The sequence below is a fragment of the Suncus etruscus genome, chromosome 5, assembly GCF_024139225.1.
Source record: "Suncus etruscus isolate mSunEtr1 chromosome 5, mSunEtr1.pri.cur, whole genome shotgun sequence".
Classification (NCBI taxonomy): Eukaryota; Metazoa; Chordata; class Mammalia; order Eulipotyphla; family Soricidae; genus Suncus; species Suncus etruscus.
This window is the reverse complement of record NC_064852.1, coordinates 21,694,555-21,715,991: the sequence shown is the minus strand read 5'-3', so window position 1 is coordinate 21,715,991 and position 21,437 is coordinate 21,694,555. Positions and strand designations below refer to the sequence as shown.

General features: G+C 52.6%; 1 protein-coding gene across 2 annotated transcripts in view; it reads left to right on the top strand.

Annotated features, from left to right (window-relative positions):
• Nucleotides 1-21,437, top strand: part of LRRFIP1 (LRR binding FLII interacting protein 1) — a 93,938-nt gene that overhangs the window by 44,727 nt on the left and 27,774 nt on the right. The window contains exons 2-3 of one of the 2 annotated variants that reach the window (XM_049773665.1): nucleotides 349-435; nucleotides 19,859-19,933. In XM_049773665.1, coding sequence (XP_049629622.1) covers nucleotides 349-435; nucleotides 19,859-19,933 — 162 coding nt within the window. Of the gene's footprint in view, nucleotides 1-348; nucleotides 436-9,796; nucleotides 10,106-19,858; nucleotides 19,934-21,437 lie in introns of those variants that run through there. The other variant, XM_049773666.1, reaches the window with a different exon arrangement.

Here is a 21,437-nt window from a genome sequence, read left to right as displayed (position 1 = left end):
AATTGGGGCTGTGTGACCCCAAGTGAATTACTTACCCTCTCCATGCCTCGGTTCCTTGGTCTAGAAATGTGGGGACTGGTAACAGTTTCCCCCTGATAGGGCCTTTTGAGGAGGGGCAGACGAGCCCATTGCACGTTATCTCTCAAGTCTTAGAATAGTGTCGGCTGGCATGGAGGCAGGGCCAGGCACGCCCAGCCATTGCCCTTTTAGCCACTCACGTTCATCTCTTCCAAGTGTGTGTGTGTAGGGGAGGGGGGCGCTTCTGTTTATCAGCTGCCTAGCAGGATCCTCCAGAGGAGTTTTGTTCCCGGGCCACTTCTCATGCCATTTCCTGGTCTGGTGTTGCAGGCGGAGGCCCGGCTGGCAGCCAAACGCGCAGCCCGCGCTGAAGCACGAGAAATCAGGATGAAGGAGCTGGAGCGGCAACAGAAGGAGGTAACCTTGGGGCATAGAGGGGTGGAGAACATGGGGTGGGGACTCTGCAGGTGACACAGGCTCCCCACTGGCACGCCCAGTATCCTAGGACCTCTTCCCAAGGTCAGGGTGGAGGTGCATAGTACAGATGCCAGCCATGCTTGAGCCCCACTCCTGAAGGCCTCTACACTCCGAGATGCCATCCTGCACACCTGCAGCCCAAGGGAAGGGCAGCTTGGCACTGCCCGGGCTGACTCTGGCCAGGGCTGGATCTCAGCAGGAAGTGTAAAGAGGGGCCATTCCACATTTTTTATCCAAGATCCCCCATCCGGCATGTCTATTAGTGGGAGTGTGGCCCACAGGCTTGGCCAATGTGGGGGTGTTGGGGTTGGGGCCCACACCTGGAGAGGGAAGTCCAGTCTTTTCAAGGCTCAGCATGGCTATTTGCACACCTGCTCCCATCCTGGGCCACATCACATGGGCCTCAAGTTCTCACCTGAAGTGGCTTTGGAGAGTGGCCATGAATGTTGTGGGTGTCACCATGGCCTGAGTATCATGGAAAGTGTTGGGAGTAGCTGTCGATGTTATGGCTCCTGGTCTTCTTGGTCCCCTTCCCAGGAAAGGGGACATGTGACCATGATCTCATGGCCCACGAGAGTCCTGAAAGAAATAGGAGTCCAAATCTGTGGCTGCCTTTCCTGCCTGAGATCTCACTCCCCTCAAGTGCTTTTTCTAGGCCTGTGATTCACAGGAACTCCTGATGGGAGCCAGGGTGGGTTGTTAACGTCTCCTGTCCCGGTGGCCCTATAGTGATGGGGACAAGAGAGAAGAACTACAGGCCAGGTCAGTGGTGGCTGGAGGTGAGTGAGGAGTAAGTGGTCTTGAGCACTACAGTTGGTGTAGAATCAGGGGGCTGGAGTAGAGATACCACTTTTCCCCTCGCTTCCCCTGTTCTCAGTGTCAGGGTCTGCCATTTTCAGTGAGGATTTTTTTTTTTGGGGGGGTCACACCCGGCGGTGCTCAGGGGTTAGTTACTCCTGGCTGTCTGCTCAGAAATAGCTCCTGGCAGGCACAGGGGACAATATGGGACACCGGGATTCGAACCAACCACCTTTGGTCCTGGATTGGCTGCTTGCAAGGCAAACGCCGCAGTGCTATCTCTCTGGGCCTTCAGTGAGGATTTTTTAAGGAGCTCCAGTTTCTGAACCATTGTTTTTCCTGCAGTTTCCTCAAAGACGAGTTTTCTCTGACCATTCCCAGCCAAGGGGCACTTGTGTGATTGGAAACATGAAAAGTGCCGGAACATGAGAGTGGATTTGTGGTGGGTTCACACTGGGAAAGTCTGATGAACAGCAGGATGCACCCTCTCTAGTGGGGACAGAACACAGTTCATTTTGAGGGGGAAATGGTGGACTTTACGTAAGCCCAGGATGAGGGACCTGGCCAGGACAGGTCGCTAAGAACCACAATGATGCAACTGTGGGCAAGTCTCAGAGTGGGAGTGTCAAGTGGAGAAAGGCCAATGTGTCCTTTTGCTGCTGTCATGGCCTGGAGTGCACCATCACTACCGAGACCCTGCCGAGTGTTTGCAGGTGGCCCAATCCCCTGGCCTATGCTGTGCCCCAAGGAGGTGAATGAGGAAAGGCACTACGAGTGGTACCTGCTTCTGTGGGCTCTGAGATGGTTCTGGGCACATGAGCAGCAAGACATCCTTTGTCTTCCCCATGTTACTGTGAACATGTGTGCTGTTGTAGTTGAGTATATGAAGCGTGCATGTTTGTGTGTTTGAGTCTATATGTATGAGTGTATTTGTATGTGCCATGGTGCTTATGTGTACAGGTCTATATGGATGCATGTATGTGTCAACGAGCAAGTGTGAGTATAAGTGTACATGCATGTGTGAGTGTGTCCCTGACATACCTCCTCCCCGCCCCTCCACGACACAGGCTTGTCACAGAGCTCTAGGGAGAATTGATTCCCAGCAACGATTTACCCCTGTGAGCTAAATTCCGCACCATCCCTCTTCCCCTGCCCCCTTTAGTAGTATTTCCAGAGGCTCATGGCTGCATCAGGCTCTAACTGGAGCTGAATCTTTGGGCCAAAGAGATTAAGACAGCATCTGTGTGGCCCTCTATGAGGTCGCTATGTGGCATGCTGTGTGACCCATGGTGTGGCCTGCTGAGAGGCCCACAGCATGGGTCACTGTGTGACTTGTTATGTGGCCTGATATGTGGCCACCGTGAGATCACTATATGACCCATCGTGAGGTTACTCTGAAGCCTGCTGTGAAGTCTCTGTGATCTACTACGTGACACTGGTGACCTGTGTGAGACTTGCTGTGTGACTCAGTGACCTGTTTTGTGATCCTCTGTAAGGTAGCCCTCTGCAAGGTTGCTCTATGGACCTTGTGAGGTCACTGTGTGGCCCACTGTGTGATCCACTGTACGGCCTGCTGTGAGGTAGTTTGTGAGGCCCTCTATGTGGCCCTGGTGTGCAATCCTCACCAGATGTCACCCTGGTCATCCCAGGCACGTGGAGAAGAAGCTGCATAATCATGATATCCCTACCAGGGATACCACTTCCAGGGCCACACCTACTGACCGCTGTGCACAGGGAAGTAGTGAAAGGGTGAGGGCTGTCAGCTGGGTGCTGAGCACTTTCAAGGGAAGAACCGCTTGAGTGGGAAGCTGTGTCCCGAAGGCTTGACAAACACGACATGAGTCTTGCTGGTTAGCATCTTGCTCCCAAGGACCCACAGGTGGCAGAGGCCGGCCAGGCTCTTTGTTTCTCCAGCCTGAGTGTCCCCCTGGTGTGGGGACCAAGCTCAGGACCTTACACACAGCCTGTGGGCCACCACCTAGCCAAGCTGGGCCACACTGGTGCTAATCTTGCTGCTGCTTGATTCAACCCCGTGGATGGGGTGGTAGGGTGGTCCTCCACCGTGGGTCTGACCCAGGAGAGGCCTTTAGGACTCTGTACTTTGCTGCTGCCAGATCTTGGCCTGGCTATTTTTAGAAGCTGCCAGCACGATTTCAGGTTAAACCAGCTGGCAGTGCTGTTTGTTAGTCAGAGTTGTTGATCCAGTGGAAATGACTCTGTTATGCGGGGGCAGTCCAGCAAGCGGCTGCTGCAGTGACGTAGTGGCTGTGAACCCTGGTCCATACATCCCCATTTTCTTGGGCTGTGGCCACCCACCTTATCACAGTACTTCTGAGCAGGACCATTACCAAAGGCCCCAGTGTGGGTGCTGTCTGTCCACACTGCAGGATGGGTTGTCTCATCCTGTCCTGGGTGCTGGGTGCTGTCTTCTACACTTTGGATTGGATAGGGAACATTTGGTCTACACTGCAGGTCAGGATGGGTACTGAGTACTGGATGTTGTCTGTCTACACTTTGGAATGGATAGGACACTGTCTCTCTCTACTGCAGGGGAAGGGTGTCCGGTGTGGGTGTTGACTGTCTACACTGCAAGATCAGATGCGGTAGTGTGCAGATGTTGTTTTTCTACACTGCGGGACAGGACTTGGTGTCCTAGGAGACACAGGAGAGCAGGAAGCTGGGTCAGGTTTGGGGGCCTGACAAGCCCATTGTTCTGGGCTCCCCCACTAGTGTGCAGAGGTGCATGAAGGAGATTCTGACTTTAGACCTGAGGGTCTGAACTGACATGGGGGAATCCATCTTGCTGGCCCCCCTCCCTGCCATACTCAGTAACAAGCTGGAGGGGGAGGTCCTATTGCAGGCCCCTTATGGGACTGTGGGCTATTAAAGAGCCAGCCTCAGTGGTCTGGAACCTTCCATTCTGCCTGGTATCCCAGGGGTCTGCTGCTTACCATAAGGACAGAGGATTCCTTTGTAATGGGGGTTCTAATAATGACAGGGCCGTGTGGGGCATTATTACTGTCAGTACAGCTTTTGATGGTTGTGTCACATGTCATTGGGATAGTAAAATATGTGAGACCAGAAATTGCCAAGTTTCTCATATCACCATTTCGGAAACTTTTGTTACATGAATGACTGAGTGAATGAAGCCATGACCAATCTTCCTGATGTTGGGCAAACCTCTGCCACCAGCTAATGAATTTGGGCAAGTACCCTGGTAAACTTGTTCCTAGCGAGCTTCATCTTTGCTCTAGTTTCTGGGGTGAGCTGTTTCCCGGTGTTCTGCTTGCATCTGCTTGAATCAGATCATGAAATCTTGTTTTCACTCTGTGTGAATTTGCCTGTTGACTTTCCACTGACAATGGAAAGTTACGGTATTTTGCCCATTTTGGTTTACTAACTGGTAGTTACTGTACTTTGGTTAATTCACCTGGGTGGGAAGGAATTTAAGGTTGAAGTTGAATTACCTTCCAGTTACTGCCTGAGGCTCTGCAGACCTGGTGGGGCCTAGGACCCCCAGGAGGTGTTGCCCACAGTTCATCAGAATCTCTAATGAAATAATGAAAATAAATTATGATTCGTAATCAATGAGGCATCCCTGAGTTTTCACACATGCCTCTTGCCAAGGACCATTTTTCCCAACATGGCTTTTGTCCTTGATTTCAGGTACCACTTCTCTTTCTGTTGCTTCTGCTATGAATTGTTTCTGTTTTTCTAATTCTTTCCTGTATCTTTTGCCCTTTTCTATAGATATATCAGGTTCAAAAGGTAGGCGCTTTCTTCCTGCAGTGTTTGCATGCCCTTGCCACCGAGCCAAAACCTGGCCCTCCCTGCTTGGCTTGAGTCACAGTGCTTCGTTCCCACTGAAAGCCCCGGCCCACTGGGTTCAGTTCTGTGCACAACACACATCTCATCTCCATTTTCCTCAAGAAATTTGAAAATCATTTCTTTGAGAATGACAATAATTCTAGGCAATAAAATCACACTCCAGAGTTTGGAAACCCCTCTGGATGTATTAAAGAGATGATCTTTTCACATAGTCTTTAAAAAACGGCCCTCAACATTTTAAAGCAGATTATCATACAGAGGTATTTTTTTTTATAGAACCGGAACAATAGTACAGCAGGGAGAGCTTTTGCCTTGCACATGACCAAACCAGGTTTGATTCTGCAGCACTCCATACCACTCACCCAAGCTTGCCTAGAGTGAGCCTTGAATGCTTAGCCAGGAGTAACCCAAGTACTGCTGGGTAGTGGCCCCAAAACAAACAAACAAACAATAAAGATGTATTATATAGTGAATGAAAGTTCTGAATAAAGAAATAAAAAGGTGGTTGAACAATAAAATCCAATCACTTGAAATAAGGCCACCCGCCGCCCCTCATGCCAGGGTGCATCACTGTTCTGTAGATGCAGCTGAGCTCAGATGTTGGAAACCAGATGCAGAAATTGAAGAGCAAAACAAGTTAACCTGATTTTGCAGCATGTACCAGGGCGTCTTTCCAGGGACTGAGTACACTCTGTTACTTAATCCAGAATGGCTTCTGGATAAATAATATGCATTCATTACTTCCTAGATAACAAATAGATATGGTTTTCTTTAAGAGCAGATAAGAAGATAAAGGAAGATGACAGGACTTACTTAGTGCCCGGCAGGGATATGGCTCAGCAACCCAGCAACGCATGCCTGACATGTGTGTGGCCCTACATTCGAACCCTGGTACAGGAAGGAAGGAAGGAAGGAAGGAAGGAAGGAAGGAAGGAAGGAAGGAAGGAAGGAAGGAAGGAAGGAAGGAAGGAAGGAAGGAAGAAGGAAAGAAGGGAGAGAGGGAGAGAGGAAGGAAGAAAGGAGGGAGGGGGAGGAAAAAGAAGGAAGAAAGAGAGGGATGGAAAGGAGAGAGGGAAGGAAGGAGGGAAGAAGAAAGGAAGGAGGGAGGGAGGAAAGAAGGAGGGAAGAAGGAGGGAAGGAAGGAAGGAAAGAAGGAAGGGAGGAAGGGAGGGAGGGAGGAGAGAGAGAGGGTGGAAAAGTAGAAGGATGGAGGGAGGAGATGGGGGATGGCCATACTTGGATAACAGTCTGTACTCCAGTATTTTGAGCTATCTTCATGGTCCCAAAGAAATAAATAGTGAAGAAATAATTTAGGGGTGCATGGGGAACTGTCTTCCCTGTCAAGAGTGACCCCAATCTACCAGGTGTGGCCACCCTGATCTCCCTGATCTCCCTGCCTTCTTTCACCTCCCCAGCTCCCTGTCAATCACTTCTGTCCTGAGGGAACAAAAAAATCACCCAGCAGATTCTGGACTCTTGTCCTGAGGTTTGCATGCCTAGTACTCATGCTCTGTGGCCCTAGGAGTTCCAAGCCCTGCTTGGAGCCTAAATGAGCTGGTCAGGGGTGAAGGTGGGACTGGGCGTGGGCTCGCAACCTCCTTCCCCTGCCCCCAGCCCTGTTCATTTTAGCTCCTTCCTTTATGCCTGTTTCTAGGTCATCTCATCTTTTTTTTTTTCTTTTTTTTTTTTTTTTTTGGACATTTTGGGCCACACCCGATGATGCTCAGGTATTACTGCTGGCTATGAGCTCAGAAATGCTCCTGGTTTGGGGGACCAAACTGAGGTCCATCCTAGGTCAGCTGCATGCAAGGCAAACACCCTACCAACGTGCCACCATTCCGACCTCTCCTCATCCTATTTTTTGTTTGTTTCGGGTTTATTCCTGGCTCCGTGCTTGGGGATCCCACCTGGTAAGCTCTGAGGACTGTATGGAATGCTGAGGAACAAACTTGGGCAGGCTGTGTACAAGGCAAGTGCTCTACCCGCTGTCCTGTCATTCTGGCCCCAAGGTCACCCCATTTCTTCCGAACAGCTTCCCGGAAATAGATAACACTGTTGAAGCTTGGTCTGAGCAGTTGTCTCAGAAGGAGAGCCCCAGAGACACTCGCTGTCATGGTCCCGTCCTGCTGACTATCCACTCTCCGTGGGACCCAGGCTCTGCGCATGCCTCACCAGCTAACCTGGCTGTGCCCTGGGCCCGGTGCTCAGAGTTTGCTGTGCTGCTGTGACTAACTGCACCAAGTTCTTGGCATTGCTGGGCTGGGAGGTACAGGGTGTGGTGGGCATCCTATGGAGTGAGAGAGAGTGTGTGTGGCCACAACTGTCCGTGAAACCACCCGGGAACCAGATGAGGGACTTTGCTTCAAGCTTTGCTGCAGTCATGGAAGTCAGAGCTACATGGCCTTATTGGGACTCTCAGACTTGGGGAGATGGATCTGCTATCACCTCTCTCATTTTCTCCTTCTCCCACTCCGCTCACTCCTCTCCCCCACTCCCCCCCCCCCCGCCCCAGTGCAGCACATAACTCAGGGATGCTTCCACTCTGAGCTCTGACTCAGCAAGTCCCTGGCATGATCTTGAGTTCAGAGGCCTGCACCAACCCCTTATGAGTGTAATGGCGAGTACACCCTCTGGGTGGTCTTTCTTCAGCATATCTTCCTCCCATGGCAGGGCCATGTCCCTGCATCTGGCCCCTCCTAAATGGAGCCACCCACATAGTGAGTCTGGGGGTGCTTTGCACCCCTGTAGGCAGAGGCCTGAGACTTCATGGTGGGTCCTTGTGGAGGATAGAGATGGGAGACCAGAGCATGCAACAAAGCTTCCTCCTGCCCCGAGTGGCCTTTACCACACCCACATAGCTGTAGTCATAGCTTCCCAAATTCTTGGACCCTATACTCCACACTCCAAGGACTTGTCCTGCCTTGCATCTGCTCAGTCTATGGTGGCTTCCCAGAGTCGCAACAATGAAGGCAAAAGCAGCTCGAATGTAGGGGCTGGGTTAGGGAGGCAGGAGGTCCACAGAGATCCCCAACATCAGAAAGGGAGCAGCCCTTAGAGTTGCTTCTGCAGAGATTCCAGACCACCCCACCAGCAGCAGCTGCTGCTGCTGCTGCTTTCTACCTGAGTTTCATGCTTGCCTGAGGGCCTAGGCAGGCTGAGTGAGATCTCTGTCCTTTTCAGACCCACTCACTCTTTCCTCATGAGCCCTGGTATGGCTTGTGTGTCTATGCATGAGTATGTGTGTGTTTGTATCCGAATGTGAATGTGCATTTGTGTGTGAATATTGGTGCATGCATGAGTGCAGCAATAACTCGCCCGATGACCTTTTAATGTCTTGTCTGATTTTCTCTCCCTTCTGTCTTCAGAAATATTACGGGCTGGATGCGAAGTGGGGTGACATCGAGCAGTGGATGGTAGGCCTGGGGTCCATAGGCCTGGGGTCCGCCCTGTGGAAATTCAGGGTTTATAATCTGATTCCTGCGCAATTTCATTGTACAAGCCCAGTTGAACTTGAGTTTCAGCTTGGGCTGCCACAGCCAACCTGCCTGGTGTAGTGGGTCTTCTTGGCAAGTCCAGTCCTGGACTCTGGTCTGTTTGGAAGGATCTGGGCCCTGGGGTGCCCAGGCCAGGTCTTGTGGAGGTCTCCACAGCTCCTGAGTTGAGGGTGGGTCCCATAGAACAGTCCAGAGGCTTCATCTTCCAGGTCAGCTGAGCGCAGACAAAATCCAGCTTTGTCCATCTCCATCTACCAGCCCAGGGGCCCTGGCCTTGCTCCTCACAGCCTCCCCGCCTCCTCCTTTATAGGATCCTCTGGCCTCATCTTAAAAGATAGGATCATGTGAAAGAGAAGCATTCTTGAAAGTCCCTGCATTGGTGGAACAGACTAGCTACCCTCTTTATTACTTTTCTCATCTGACCTCCCCCCCCCCAAAGGCAGGGAGGACCTGTGGGGAAAGTGGGAGGCTTCCAAATGCCGGGTTGGGAGAGAGATGGGATGGCAGAGGTGAGGCTGCAGTACAGAGGTGAGGCTGGGATGTAGAGGTGAGCCTGGAAAGGCAGAGATGAGGCCTGGATGCAGAAGTAAGAACCAACAACTAAAGGTGAGGGATGGGATGGCAGAGGTTAGGGCCAGGTTGCAAAGGTGAGGATGCCTCCCCATTCTGTGCTCAGTGTTTTCTGATATTCAGAACTGTAATGAGCTCAGCTGCTTGGAAACTGAACTTACCCTTAGATGCAAACACTTCCCTCCCCAGCTTTCATGGCACTTCTGGACAGTTTCAGGACCCTATTTCTTTGAAGCCACAGCTGGGTTATGGATGGGCTGTTCATCTGTCTTTCTGTCTATCCTTCTGACCTTCCCTTCTTGGTACTTCGGCAGGAAGACAGTGAACGCTGCTCCCACCGGTCTAGGAGACACCCCTGGGTCAGTACCCCTGGATCAGCACTCCTTCTTCTGCCCTTTCTCCTCTTCCCCACCTTGGGACTGATTTTAATATTCAAGTTGCCTTTATGGAAAACAGAAGCACCAGCTGATGGGGCCAGTTCCTGGCCAGGAGCCTGACATCTGACTCTGCTAGGAGTGGGCCTGAGATGTGTCTGCACTCTCTCACATCCTCATGATTTTATCCCCTTTTCCATCCGGCTTCCCTGGCTTGTTTGAAGAACTGGGTGTTTTGAGGCTGTGTCTATGGGTCACCGACCCCATGCCACAGGCTGCTGCAGTGTTGCCTCACACTGCTGGACCCAGAAATAGGCCCTGTGTCTGGACGCTGAGAGCAGACCTGCACGAGTGAGGTGGGGGACCTCATCCCACCCAGGTGGTTGGGCCCCTGCACTACTGCCCCATAATGCCGCTGGGTCCCACCATGCATCCTTAGAATCTGGACTTCCAGCCACACTGGTCCTCAAAGCCCTTCTCATTCTTTCTCCCCAGGCCTCTGACGATGAGGATCACATGTCCCTGGGGAGCCGTAGCAGCCGGCGGGTCAGTGCCCAGAGGATGGTCCTGTCTGTGCCCTCCTCCACCCCTTTCTGCAGGCAGCCAAGTGGTCATGTGCTCAGAGGTTCCTGGATGGGGTGAGGGATATTATCCCTGGTCCAGAGGATGCTGAAGAGTCCAGAGAAGGTTGAAGGGTCCAGAGAGGGTTGAAGACTCTTCGAGAAGGCATGGGACGGGGACACTCCCTGTCCTGTCCATCTCACCCTGTGTGCAGGGAGTGGAATCTCCTACCTCTTAGAATACTTAGAATTTGCTGCTCAGCTCTAGGGGACCCTGTATGCCCCCCAGAAAACTGCAGAGCCACCCTGTCAGCCTACAGCTGGCTCAAGGAGCCATATGGGGTGCCAGAGATTTAACCCAGATTAGCCACACACAGGCAAATGCTCTCCCTGCTGTGCTGTCCCTACAGCCTCTTTTTAAATTGATTTTTTGCGTGGATCTCCCTAGCAGTGCTCAGAGCCTGGGCTTAAGAGACCCTGTGGTACTGGGGATTGAACTGGGCCCTCCTGCCAAGGAAGCAAAAGCTACAGCCTTGAGCCACCACTCTGCACCCTATTTGTCTGTTTGGAGCAGTCGTGGTACAATAAGACACTTGTTAGAACTCTGATTCCTCTGGAAAGTACCCCCCCCCAAGTTCTATTGTTGGGCTAGGACCCCTCCTCAGGGGGAGGCATCTTCTGCACCACTTCCAGGTGAAATCAGGCCCTCTTGATATTCAAGACTTTGGGTTTTGTAGGTTCTGATCTGAGCTCTTACCTCTCATTTTCAACTTTCCTGAGGTCTGCAGAGAGAATCAAGCTCTCAAGCACTGGGAGCTTCTTTTCCTGTGGCCTGTATGCAGCTGAACCTCCCAGAACTAACTCCCATCTGGGGCATCATAGGTTGTACAATGGGGCAGGGAACTGGTTTCCAAGGGTGGGAGTTTTGTGTGAGTAGAACCCCTAGGTTTGACCCCCAGCACCATATGTGGGTCTTGCCACTGCTGCCTGTGTGACCCCCCCCCAAAGATGTAAAACCTAAATACACACACACACACACACAACACACACAACATCTTTCACCCTTAACAGAAGGAAAAGTCTATGCACATTTCCTGAAATCAGCAGTTCTGGCCAGTCACCTTCCGTTACTCTGGTGATGGTTTCATGAATCTAAATCATCTTAAAAGATGCAAAAGGTGGAGCTGGAGAGATCGTACAGCAGAGAAAGCACTTGCTTTGTACGCGGCTTACCGAGGTTCAATCCTGACACCCATGTGGCCCTCACTGGCCCTCACCAGGAATAATCCCTAAGCCCAGAGCCAGGAATCAATCCTGAACACCACCCACAGGTGTGCCTCCAAACCAAACACACAGGTGACCCCAACATTCAGGAGGGAGAGTTGCCATGGCTCCGCAGTCTCTTTTGCTTGATGTTTCCTTCTGATCACTGCACTTGCTGTGTTTTTTCAACTCTCTTCCCTGCTTCACTTCCCATTGTCCCGACAGGCTCATCTGGACATGGAATCTGCGGGCCCCTTCTCTTGGGTGAGCTGCTGGCCTTGCCTGTGTGTGGCCTGAGTGGTGTGAGACTAACCTTTGCTTTTCCACAGCCATGCAGAAAACTGGCAGGAGGACCTGCCATCTGTCAGGACGGGCCAGGGACTCTGCCCTCTCCAGTGCCTGGGCGCCCCCTCCCGGGGGTTCTGAGCACCAGCCTCAAGGCATGTGTGGGACCAGCCAAAGTGAATATAGCATGAGAGGATTGGGGGCAGGGAAGCCAAATCACACCAGGAACTCTGGCAAAGAGACTTTGGCCTGCCATCCCAATCAAAGGAAGACCTGTCCTCCTCACTTGGAACCATTCTCCCCAGAGTTGGACTGGTCCCCTCGACTTGGAACCTTTTCCCCAGGGAAGAGTAGTCCTCTTGACCTGGAATCATTTTTCCAGGGGAAAGCTAGTTCCTCTGACCCAGAACCATTTCCCCCAGGAAAAGGGCAGTCCCTCTGACTTAGAAGCATTTTTCTGATGCTGGACTGTGCCCTTAGCCCCTGCTTCCAGGAGCAAGACCAGGCCTGGAGAGTCCTACACTCAGTTCTGCTTTGCACCTTTCTGGAAGTTTCTCTTTGCTTTTCTTGCACTGCCAGAAGTCTTTGCCCTACATCTCGGCCACAGGAATATAGCCTGGAGATTCAACCCTCAGTTTCCATGCTGGTATTTGTCCAGCCTCAGGCATGCTCCTTGGTGCCTCCCACTGCATCTCTCCTGTGGGTTGATGGTTACCATAAATGTGTGTCCTGACCCTGGAGCCCTCACAGAGGTGGAGTAGAGCATGAGGAAGGCTGAGGGACTAGATCCACCCACCAGCCAAGACTTCACAGTATGATTCAGGAGTGAGAAGAGCTACAAGGAGAGCTCAGTTCCTGCTGTGGCTTGGCCTTGCACCCCAGAAAAACCAGCATGTCTGGTCACTGACCCTGCTGTGTCTCATCTTCTTGTGATAATATGACTTTAGGCCTGAGATGTTCAGCTTCTCCCAGTTTTTGTGTGCCCCCCTCCACTCACACACTGGGCTTTTCTCATGCATGTTCCACCTCACTCCCAGCTCACCCAATGCAGTGTCTCCCTTATAGACTCATTTCTCTTTTTATTTTCCATTGACACAGGCAAATGGTTATGATGGGGAAATGATCGGATCTCAGGCCCTGAGTAGAAGATCTAGCAGGGTTAGTAACTTAAGCAGTAGGATGTTTGCATGGTACAGAATTCAAACAAGGGCTTTTTTTTTTTTTAATATTGCTTATTTGAGCTTCTTTGCTTTTCCCCCTATTACAATGGGCCTCCTCTTCTTTTTCTAGTATATGAGAATATGAAAGCTCCTGTGAATATTCTTAGAATGTTCATCTGAAATTCTGAGTGCTGATCAAGATGGATAGGGATGTGTTTTTAAAAGAGCTGTAATGAGGCTGGGGAGATGAGTCTGTTGTAAAGTATCCACAGCACATATGAAAGGCTGGTTCCTTCCCTGGTACCACATAGATGGGTTGGTGAATGAACAGATTGGTGGATGAATGGATAGTGGATAGGATGGATGAGATGGGTAGATGGACAGATGGACAGTAGAATGATGGATGAGTGAGAGATGGATAGATAGATTAGCAGATGGGATGGATAGGCAGATAGATAGGCGGGGGCTAGGTGGATGGCTCCATTAAAGAGCATCCCTTTGCTTTATGTGATGTAGAATAGTTTGTACTCAGATAAACTGGCTATTGTGGTTCTCTGCACCTCTCGTGTCATTGTGAAGACAACACTTCCCCCCTACCCCCCTATGCTTGGCTTCCAGAGCAAAAGAGAAGGAGGGAGAGGGGTGCTAGGATTTAGAGTAACCTGGTTCTGAGTTCTGGGAGGGACCCTGACCACGGCAGGGATGCCTTGAGATCCATTGGGAGGGTCTCAGGCACCTCAGGGGTTGAACTGAAGGTTCCTGCATCTGTCAGACCTGCACACCCCCTACCTCTAGACAGCAGATGGTGTGGGGGCTGCCTGCCTGCCCATTGCCCTCACTGTTTCTGGTAGCATTGGACCTAGGCTCTACTTGCTGAGTCCAATTATTTCTACTCATTTATCTGTATCCATTAAAATAATGTCTGCCCTCCGAGTTTTAGTTTTGACTTCACGGGGTGATTTTGACCCCTCCCCCAGAACTCAGAGCTGCCCTGGCTCAGCCTCCCCCTTGCTCTTCCCCAAAGTAAAGCTGGCAGCCCTTGTTCTGGCTGGAGGTGCTGACTGTGGGTGCTGACATTATGGCAGGAGGAGGGGAGACAGTGCATCTGCCGGCCACAGGCTGCTGGAGGGGATCCCTGACCTCAGCTTTTCACCCCACACGTGTGAAAACTTCTTTCACCACCATCACAGCACACGGAGGCACAGTCTGGACTCCAAAGTTCCTCGACTGACTTTGGCCAGTGCCTCTCCTCTAGGACTCCCTGCATCTGCAGTAACATGTGTGCGTGTGTTAATGTGGGGCAGTAAGCTCTGGTGCACACGTGTGTAGGCGTGCATGTCTGTGTACATGTATCAATGCACAGAGCTCCGATACATAGACATATGTCTAATGTGTGTGCAGGGCACAGAGCTCTGAGGCGGTGCCACCTACCCTAGGTTCCACCCCTGCTCTGATGTGGAAACAGTGGATGGACGTGCATTGCATGGATCGCTAGCTCTGAGCTATGCCTTCGGAATGCAGACTCAGAAGACTCTGTTCTAGAACTATTTCCAGAGGCAGAGGGAGGGTAGGGAACTGAGACCACTGCCAAGAGAGTACCCAGGACTAGCCCATGGCTGAGATGAAATGTAGCCGCCATGCATACAGGGAGATCCCAGGTAGGATAGGATGCATCACTGCAGGTAGAATGAGCCTCCAGCCTGGCCCATTGGAAGCATCATTTCCCAGAGTTCAGGAAAACCAAGTGCCTGTCCTCTGGGCCCCACTGCTAGCCACAAACACCCACTCCATGGCCCAGGCTCTCAGCAGATCGAGGTTTAACCGAATGTGAAGACATGGCCAGGTTATGGTCCCACACATACCCCTGGCGGATGCTTAACCCAGGCTGTGCCTGAGAATTGGACTGCCAGAGAAAGGATTAAACAGGCGCATGCAGAGAGAGCACAATCCTGAACAGTCCGTCTTATGATGGGTGCAATGACAAGGTCACAGCTCACAAGGGCGCAGAGTTATGAGTGAGAATTAAACACACACACCCCCACTCCCCTGAGCTAGGAATCCATGAACAGAAAACAGCTGCGAGCCTGGGGCAGTGTAAATCCCGATCGCCCAGTTCTGCCACTGACGTGCTTTCTCGGCACTGGCATGGCCGGGCTGACAGCGTTCCCTCTGAGTGTGGAGTGAGACAGGGAGGACAGGGGGAGCAGTAAAGGAGGGCCTCACTGACTGTCTTCTTCCTTGGGACTCAGAGCTGCTACAGTGGAGACACAGGCAGATTCTCGGCTCTGCCTTCCCCGCGGGAGAAGCTGGTTGATGCGGCGGGTTTTGTGGTGGGTTTCATGGCACGGACGGATTCCGTGTGAATTTGCTGCTTTTCTAACATCTGGCGTGAGTCTGGTGTGCCACAGAGCTGTCATAGACACGTTTTCTTACCTCTGCCTGCCTCCTTCCCTGCCCCATGTATGTGTATTTGCGGTGGTCGTGGTGTGGTTTGAGCGAGCTGGCCAGAGGCAGAGCCAGTCACAGTATTCTCTCCCTGGGAGCCCCTCGGGATCATCACTTTGCAGCAGATTTGCAAGCTGCTTCTCTGCCCTCCTGGATGAGGCAGGAGAGGCCAGGTCAGATCCCAACCCAGACGTTACACTTGTACCTGTCTCCAGAGACAAACATATGTGGTATGTGCTGGCACCCTCATCACGCCTCTGCCCACTCAGTGAGTCCCAGGGAAGGGAAGTATATAAGGAGGGAGGCCAGCAGGACTAAGTGGCTAAGACCAGACTTGGGCCCAGAGTGTTTAATTCTCAGCAGAACACAGGCCCACCTGGCAGACGTGGGCAGGAAATGTAATCAAGAGAAGGCCATTACCAAAAGTCTCTACAGGATTTGAGCTGAGCCTTTGAGAGGAAGCAGGAAAGAGGAATAAAGAGAAACCAGCCAGGTTGCAAATCCTCTCTTCCTCACCTGCATTACAGTGCCCCCCCTCCCCATTCTGAGTCCCCTCACTTTACTGCAAGATGCAAACCCCTCCCTGTGGGTTCCTGGCTCCTCCTCCGTATCCCAGTTCAGACTTTGTTTTGTTTGGGGGCTACCCCCAACCGTGTTTAGGGCTTACTCCAGGCTCTGCACTCAGGATCACTCCTGGTGGGCATGGGGGCAGTCAGGTGGGATGCCAGGGACTGACTGCCCTACCCGCTGAACCATCTCTCTAGCCCCAGTCTAGCCAGAATAGAGTAAATCACCTGACACACCCCCGTATCATAGGGTCATGAAGAACTTTGAAGTGCTTTGTGGCCCATTGTGTACATTCTCCATTTTCCAGGGGGATGCTTCCTGGTGACCCTTGACCCCTGAACACCCAATTCCCATGTGGCAGAGACATTTCCAAAGACACCCTCAATCTCTGCGGTGGTCAGGGGAAAGCATATGGCTCTGTGGAGCTCTCCATGAGTTACCAGAAACCGCTGGAGGACCGGCTAGGGTGAGGCATGCTCTCTACCACTCAATGACTCTCCACCACCTCATCTGAGGCTGCTTTATATACATCTGACCCGGTTCATTCCCCAGCCCTCCATAGGTTCCCCAAGCCCTGCCTGGAGCGATCCCTTAACACAGCCAGGAATAAGCCCTGGACACACCCAAAACAAAACTGGAAAAGTCAAGAGGATTTTTGTCTTCTGCTCTGGACAGTGTCTCCCCATGTACGTGAGAGCCCCCAGGACAGGCCCTTCCCATTGCACTCTTGGCCAGAGTCCACCATTCTCATGGCCAGACCCCAATCCTGCCCACAAGAGGTGAGAGAATTGGGCCAGCATCAAGTCAGACTCCATAGCCATCCCAACCATTGGGGCTGAGCCAGCCCTCAGGACAGTTCCAGTTCATTTGCACCTTCTGCAGAACACACAGACTTGGTCTCAAGAATTCTCCCACTGGACCCTAGCCAGGTCCCTGGGCTCATGGGAAATATATGGGCTGGGTGGAGGCCGCCCTGATGGCCCTCACCCGTGATGTGACTTATTGCATCCAGCAGAGGTGTGTGGTGGCATGTATGTGATTGTGAGCGTCCCCACTCCTCACAGGACCACAGAACTCAAGGACACAGCCAGTGCATGGGGCGTCAGTTTAGATGCCCACTTGGTCCCCAAAGGCACCTTTGCCAGTTAACTGCACAACTCTTCTTTCCTGCCCCCACCTGCCTCCCTTCCCAGTGCATGCTTGTGGATTTGCCGTGTCTCCCCCAAGATGGTAAAGCCATGAACCTCTCTTTACCCCAAATTCTCTAATTCCAGGGATCTTCCGGCTCTGTCCTCAGTCTGTCAAGCAGCAGCTTCGCTCCCCAGCCCCTTCCAGCCCAGAATGGAACCTGGGTCTGTCCCCCCACAACTATCCCCTGGAAACCCATGTAGCTACTTTTGCTCCTTCTGTGGAGACCCCAGAGCACAGACACCTTGAGCTTTTTCATTTTACTTCTGCACCTGGTGGGGTTTACAAACTTCCTGGCCTAGTGCTTGGGGTGGGGGGTTGTCTCTCTGATATTGCTCAAGGCTGCATGATGGGTGGTTGTAATACCCCACACCAGCCTGACTCCCCTTCAAGAAGGGGAGAATTCAGATTCTGGAGCAGGGAGGAACATAGGGGCTGAAGGGGCTATGGAAGGAGGAGGGTCTGAGCTTTTTCTCCTTCATGTAGTTGCTCCTAACTCAGCTTCATGCCTGCATCTGAAAAGTGTTTTGCTCCTGTGAACTGCCCAGGAAGCTCCATTCCCTGCCTCCAGCCTCCTGTTTGGGGAGGGGTGCCAAGGTCACTGACCCCACTCACAGTTACCTGCCCCCAGGTGCCCTGGTATCCTTGCCTGCAAGCCCCTCCCAGGCCTACCTGGCTCTACATGTGCCCAGTCATAGTATCTTCTGGCCCCCCAGCAAGGGCTGACTGCTAGACAAATCCCAGGGGGTTCAGGCCTCTCCTCAGCTCAGCCTTGGGGTCTTGGACCAGGCATTCCCCCTGGCAGGGCAGGGGCTGACTTGCTCCTGAATCATGGCCATGGAGACATGGCACCTCTTTGGGGGTGGCTCTGCCAGTCTCCCCAGTTCTTGGGTGACCAGGGCTCTGGGGCAGGCTGGGATATGCTCCCACCTCCTCATTCCTAGGGGAGAGTGACCAGGTCCAAGTTATCACTGCCTCCTGCAGCCTCGTCCTGGCTCCCTTTGCTTTCCTTCTCTGCCCAGCTGTGAGGTGGGGCGGGGGGGGGGGGGGTTCCTGAGTGCAATGGAGCATCCACCATTCCTCTCTTGTCTCCTTCCCTTTGGAATGACAAACCTGTACCCATATCCATGTCTGGAAAACCCTGGGAAGATCAGGACTGGGCTGTTGCTGCCCCTGAGACCCCAGGAGATTCATGGGAATGAGAGAGGAGACCAGTTGTCAGCAGGAGGTCTTCAACAGGTGGCCAAAGAAATGGTGGCCAGTGGGAAAGGGTGGCTGGTGATTTTGCACCCAAGATGTTTTCAGCTTCAAGGCCCCAACAGCAACAATCCTGAGCCTACAGTGCTGGTGGATCAGATCCTTGTCTGCTCCATAGTGAGGAGCTTTCACAGACCACAGCTTGAGGCCAGTGTTGGCCTCTGGCGTCAGAGCCGTTGCAAACCCGGGTCACATGGGTCACCCAGGCTCCAGGCTTCTCTAACCTGGAACTTTTTTGGGGGGGGGGGCCACACCCATTTGATGCTCAGGGGTTACTCCTGACTAAGCGCTCAGAAATTGCCCCTGGCTTGGGGGGACCATATGAGACACTGGGGGATCGAACTTCGGTCCTTCCTTGACTAGCGCTTGCAAGGCAGACACCTTACCTCTACTGCCACCTCACAGGCCCCTAACCTGGAACTTTTCATTAGAATATAATGTTGTAGAGCAGACTTCATTGTTGACACTGCGTTTAGTCAACAGAAGGTCACACATGGATCAGCTTCCTATTGTGTTAACTGTTTCTCTTGGTTCTCACATGTCTTGGCTGTGAGAAAATTCACAGAGCAGCCACAGAGCCCTGTTCATGTCCTCTCCATGATGGGGAAAGTGTGATTAAGGGTCCAGGGGAAGGCATCCCATTCCCATGAGAGACAGATGCTGACACACACTTACTGCCGGACTCTGAGCATATCGCAGGTTGTCTGGTGTTTCCTTGGGAGGAGGCCGTGGTCATGACTGGTGGGCTTTTTGTGTGTGGCCAAGGACCATATCTGATGGACTCTCCATGCCTGCTGGACCTTCCATGGCTGGTAGACTATGTCTGGTCTGGTCTGTGGCTGGTGGACCATCCCTGGCTCACTTCCTTGGGGTAGCGGCTGGTACTCTGGGGAGCCTTGCCCATGCTTTTGGCTTCTGTGGGACATAGTAAGGGTGAGGATGGTGTTAGTGGAGGGAGAGCATGAATCTTCCCAACTAGCAGCATCAATTTCTGGCATTCAGGCTGGTGCCCAGCTATGCAGGAGGCAAGACAGGAAGCTGGGTGGTATCTCAAATTGTGCTCCATCAGGAAGGCCTTGGCACATGTACAAGGGGTACAGGGGGCTCCAGACCTGCCCTATACACTCACATGCCTGCCATTGGATCTGGGGGTCTGTATGCTAGATCAGGGTCATCTTCCAAAGTTTGACCCTGTGGAGCTAGTGTCACTGTTCCATTATCCTCTTGTAGATGAAGGCTGCTCTGTCCAAGATAAGATCTTTCCTGTCTCCTCTCACCACCACCGCACCATTGATTTTGGGGCCACACCTGGCAGTGTTCAGAGGTTACTCCTGGCTCTATGCTCAGGAATTACACCTGGTGGTGCTCAGGGACCATATGGGATGCCAGGATTAGAACAAGGTCAGCCGCGTGCAAGGGAGGCGCCCTCCATGCTGTGCTGTCCCCTGGCCCCCCTTCTTCTCCTTCTCAGCCTCTCAGTGTTAGCAGCTCCCCTCACCTCCTGGGACAAGTGGGCCTCTTGCTGCTTCTCTGACCTGTTCTGTTTCTGCCTGTCCTGCCGCCTCTGTGTGCAGCCCTCAGAGCACAGCGGCCTCAACTCCAGCTCCCGGGCCTCCTCCAGGGCCAGCTCTGCTCGGGCCAGCCCCGTGGTAAGTGTGACCCAAGCCTGTTCCTCCTCCTGCTCCACCTCTTCCTTCTCACATTCCTGCTCCTCCACTCCCCCTCTCAGCCATTCCTGCTGAAGTTAAAGCAAGTGGGTAGCTGGGTGCCTCTCACAGCAGGATCACCTTGGAGCTTTGAGGGTCATTAGGAAACTTTGGGGGCCTAGAGCTGGGGGCCCGGACATAGGGATGGAGCCCCTGTCAGGTGTGGTTTATGGGACAGATGTGGGAAGGACCTGTCAATGACTCCTTTTGTCCAGGATTGGGGGGCCAGGCAGTCTTGAAGGTAGCATTGCTACCACCATTCCCCAGAACCCTACTATCCCCACCAGGACCCTCACTATTTCCCAAACTCCCATCATTCCCCAGGCCCCCACCATCTGTCAGGCCCTTCACCATATCCCAGGTCCCCACCATTCCCAGTAGCCCCACCATTCCTCTCGGCCATAGGACTCACAGTGCCCCCCTGTCTGGGGCCTCCCTTTAATTTCTGGGGGTGTGGGGGTGCAGGGTTCAGACAGGGTTCCCAGAACTAAGCAAAGGCCTGGTTCAGAAAGTACCCTCCAGACAGGACCTCCAGTCTTGGGTGGGCAGCAGAGTCAGAGACCCCCTGAGTGAAGGGCCAGGGGGAATGGGTCATGAATAATGTGTACAGGAAGTCCAAGTTTGGAGGGAAACTTAAGCACCAGTGTCCACTCTCCCAGTGTGCTCTACAGGGTTTTTTTTTTTAATGATATTCTCATTGGGGGGGGGTGTTTGGGCCACATCTGGTGGTGCTCAGGGGTTGGCTACTCCTGACTGCACTCAGAAATTGTTCCTGGCAGGCTCAGGGGACCATATGGGGACCCAAGTCCTTCCAGGGTTGGCTACGTGCAAGGCAAACGCCCTATTGCTGTGCTATCGCTCTGGCCCCGAGTGATATTACTCTTACACTGGATGTTTCGAGCCAGTCCAGAGAGCTGTTTGTCTCAAGGGAGTTGTGCAAGACAGTCCAGATACCTGCCCAGGGCGGGATGTGTTACCAACCCTCAGGTCAACCCCAAAGCCGCTCATTGCTCCGTGCTGCCACCTGGTGGACAACACTCCATGCTGCAGCATCTCACACTTCCAGGGGCCTTTTCCTGACCCACTGGACCCTTTCTCTGAGAGTTTCCTATTCCCTGTCTACAGTCTTAGACTCTTAGTTTTAGAGTGGGGGCTTGATGTATTTTTTAATTTATATAGAAAGAGCAAGCAGTTTGAAGACCACACCAGACAGTTTTGGTTTGGGGACCACACCGGACAGTGCTCATGAGATGCTTTTGGTTCTGTGCTCTTGGTTCTGTGCCTGAGGGTCGCTCCCCTCCCAGTGCTTCTGGAGGAATCACATACTGGGGATCAAACCCTGCTTCCGACATGCACTGCAGGGCTTCATCTTTTCTGGTCTAGTCCCTGCTTGCTTTCTGATGGGAACTACCCCCTAGCACAGCCCCTGCCATGACACTCCATCTGG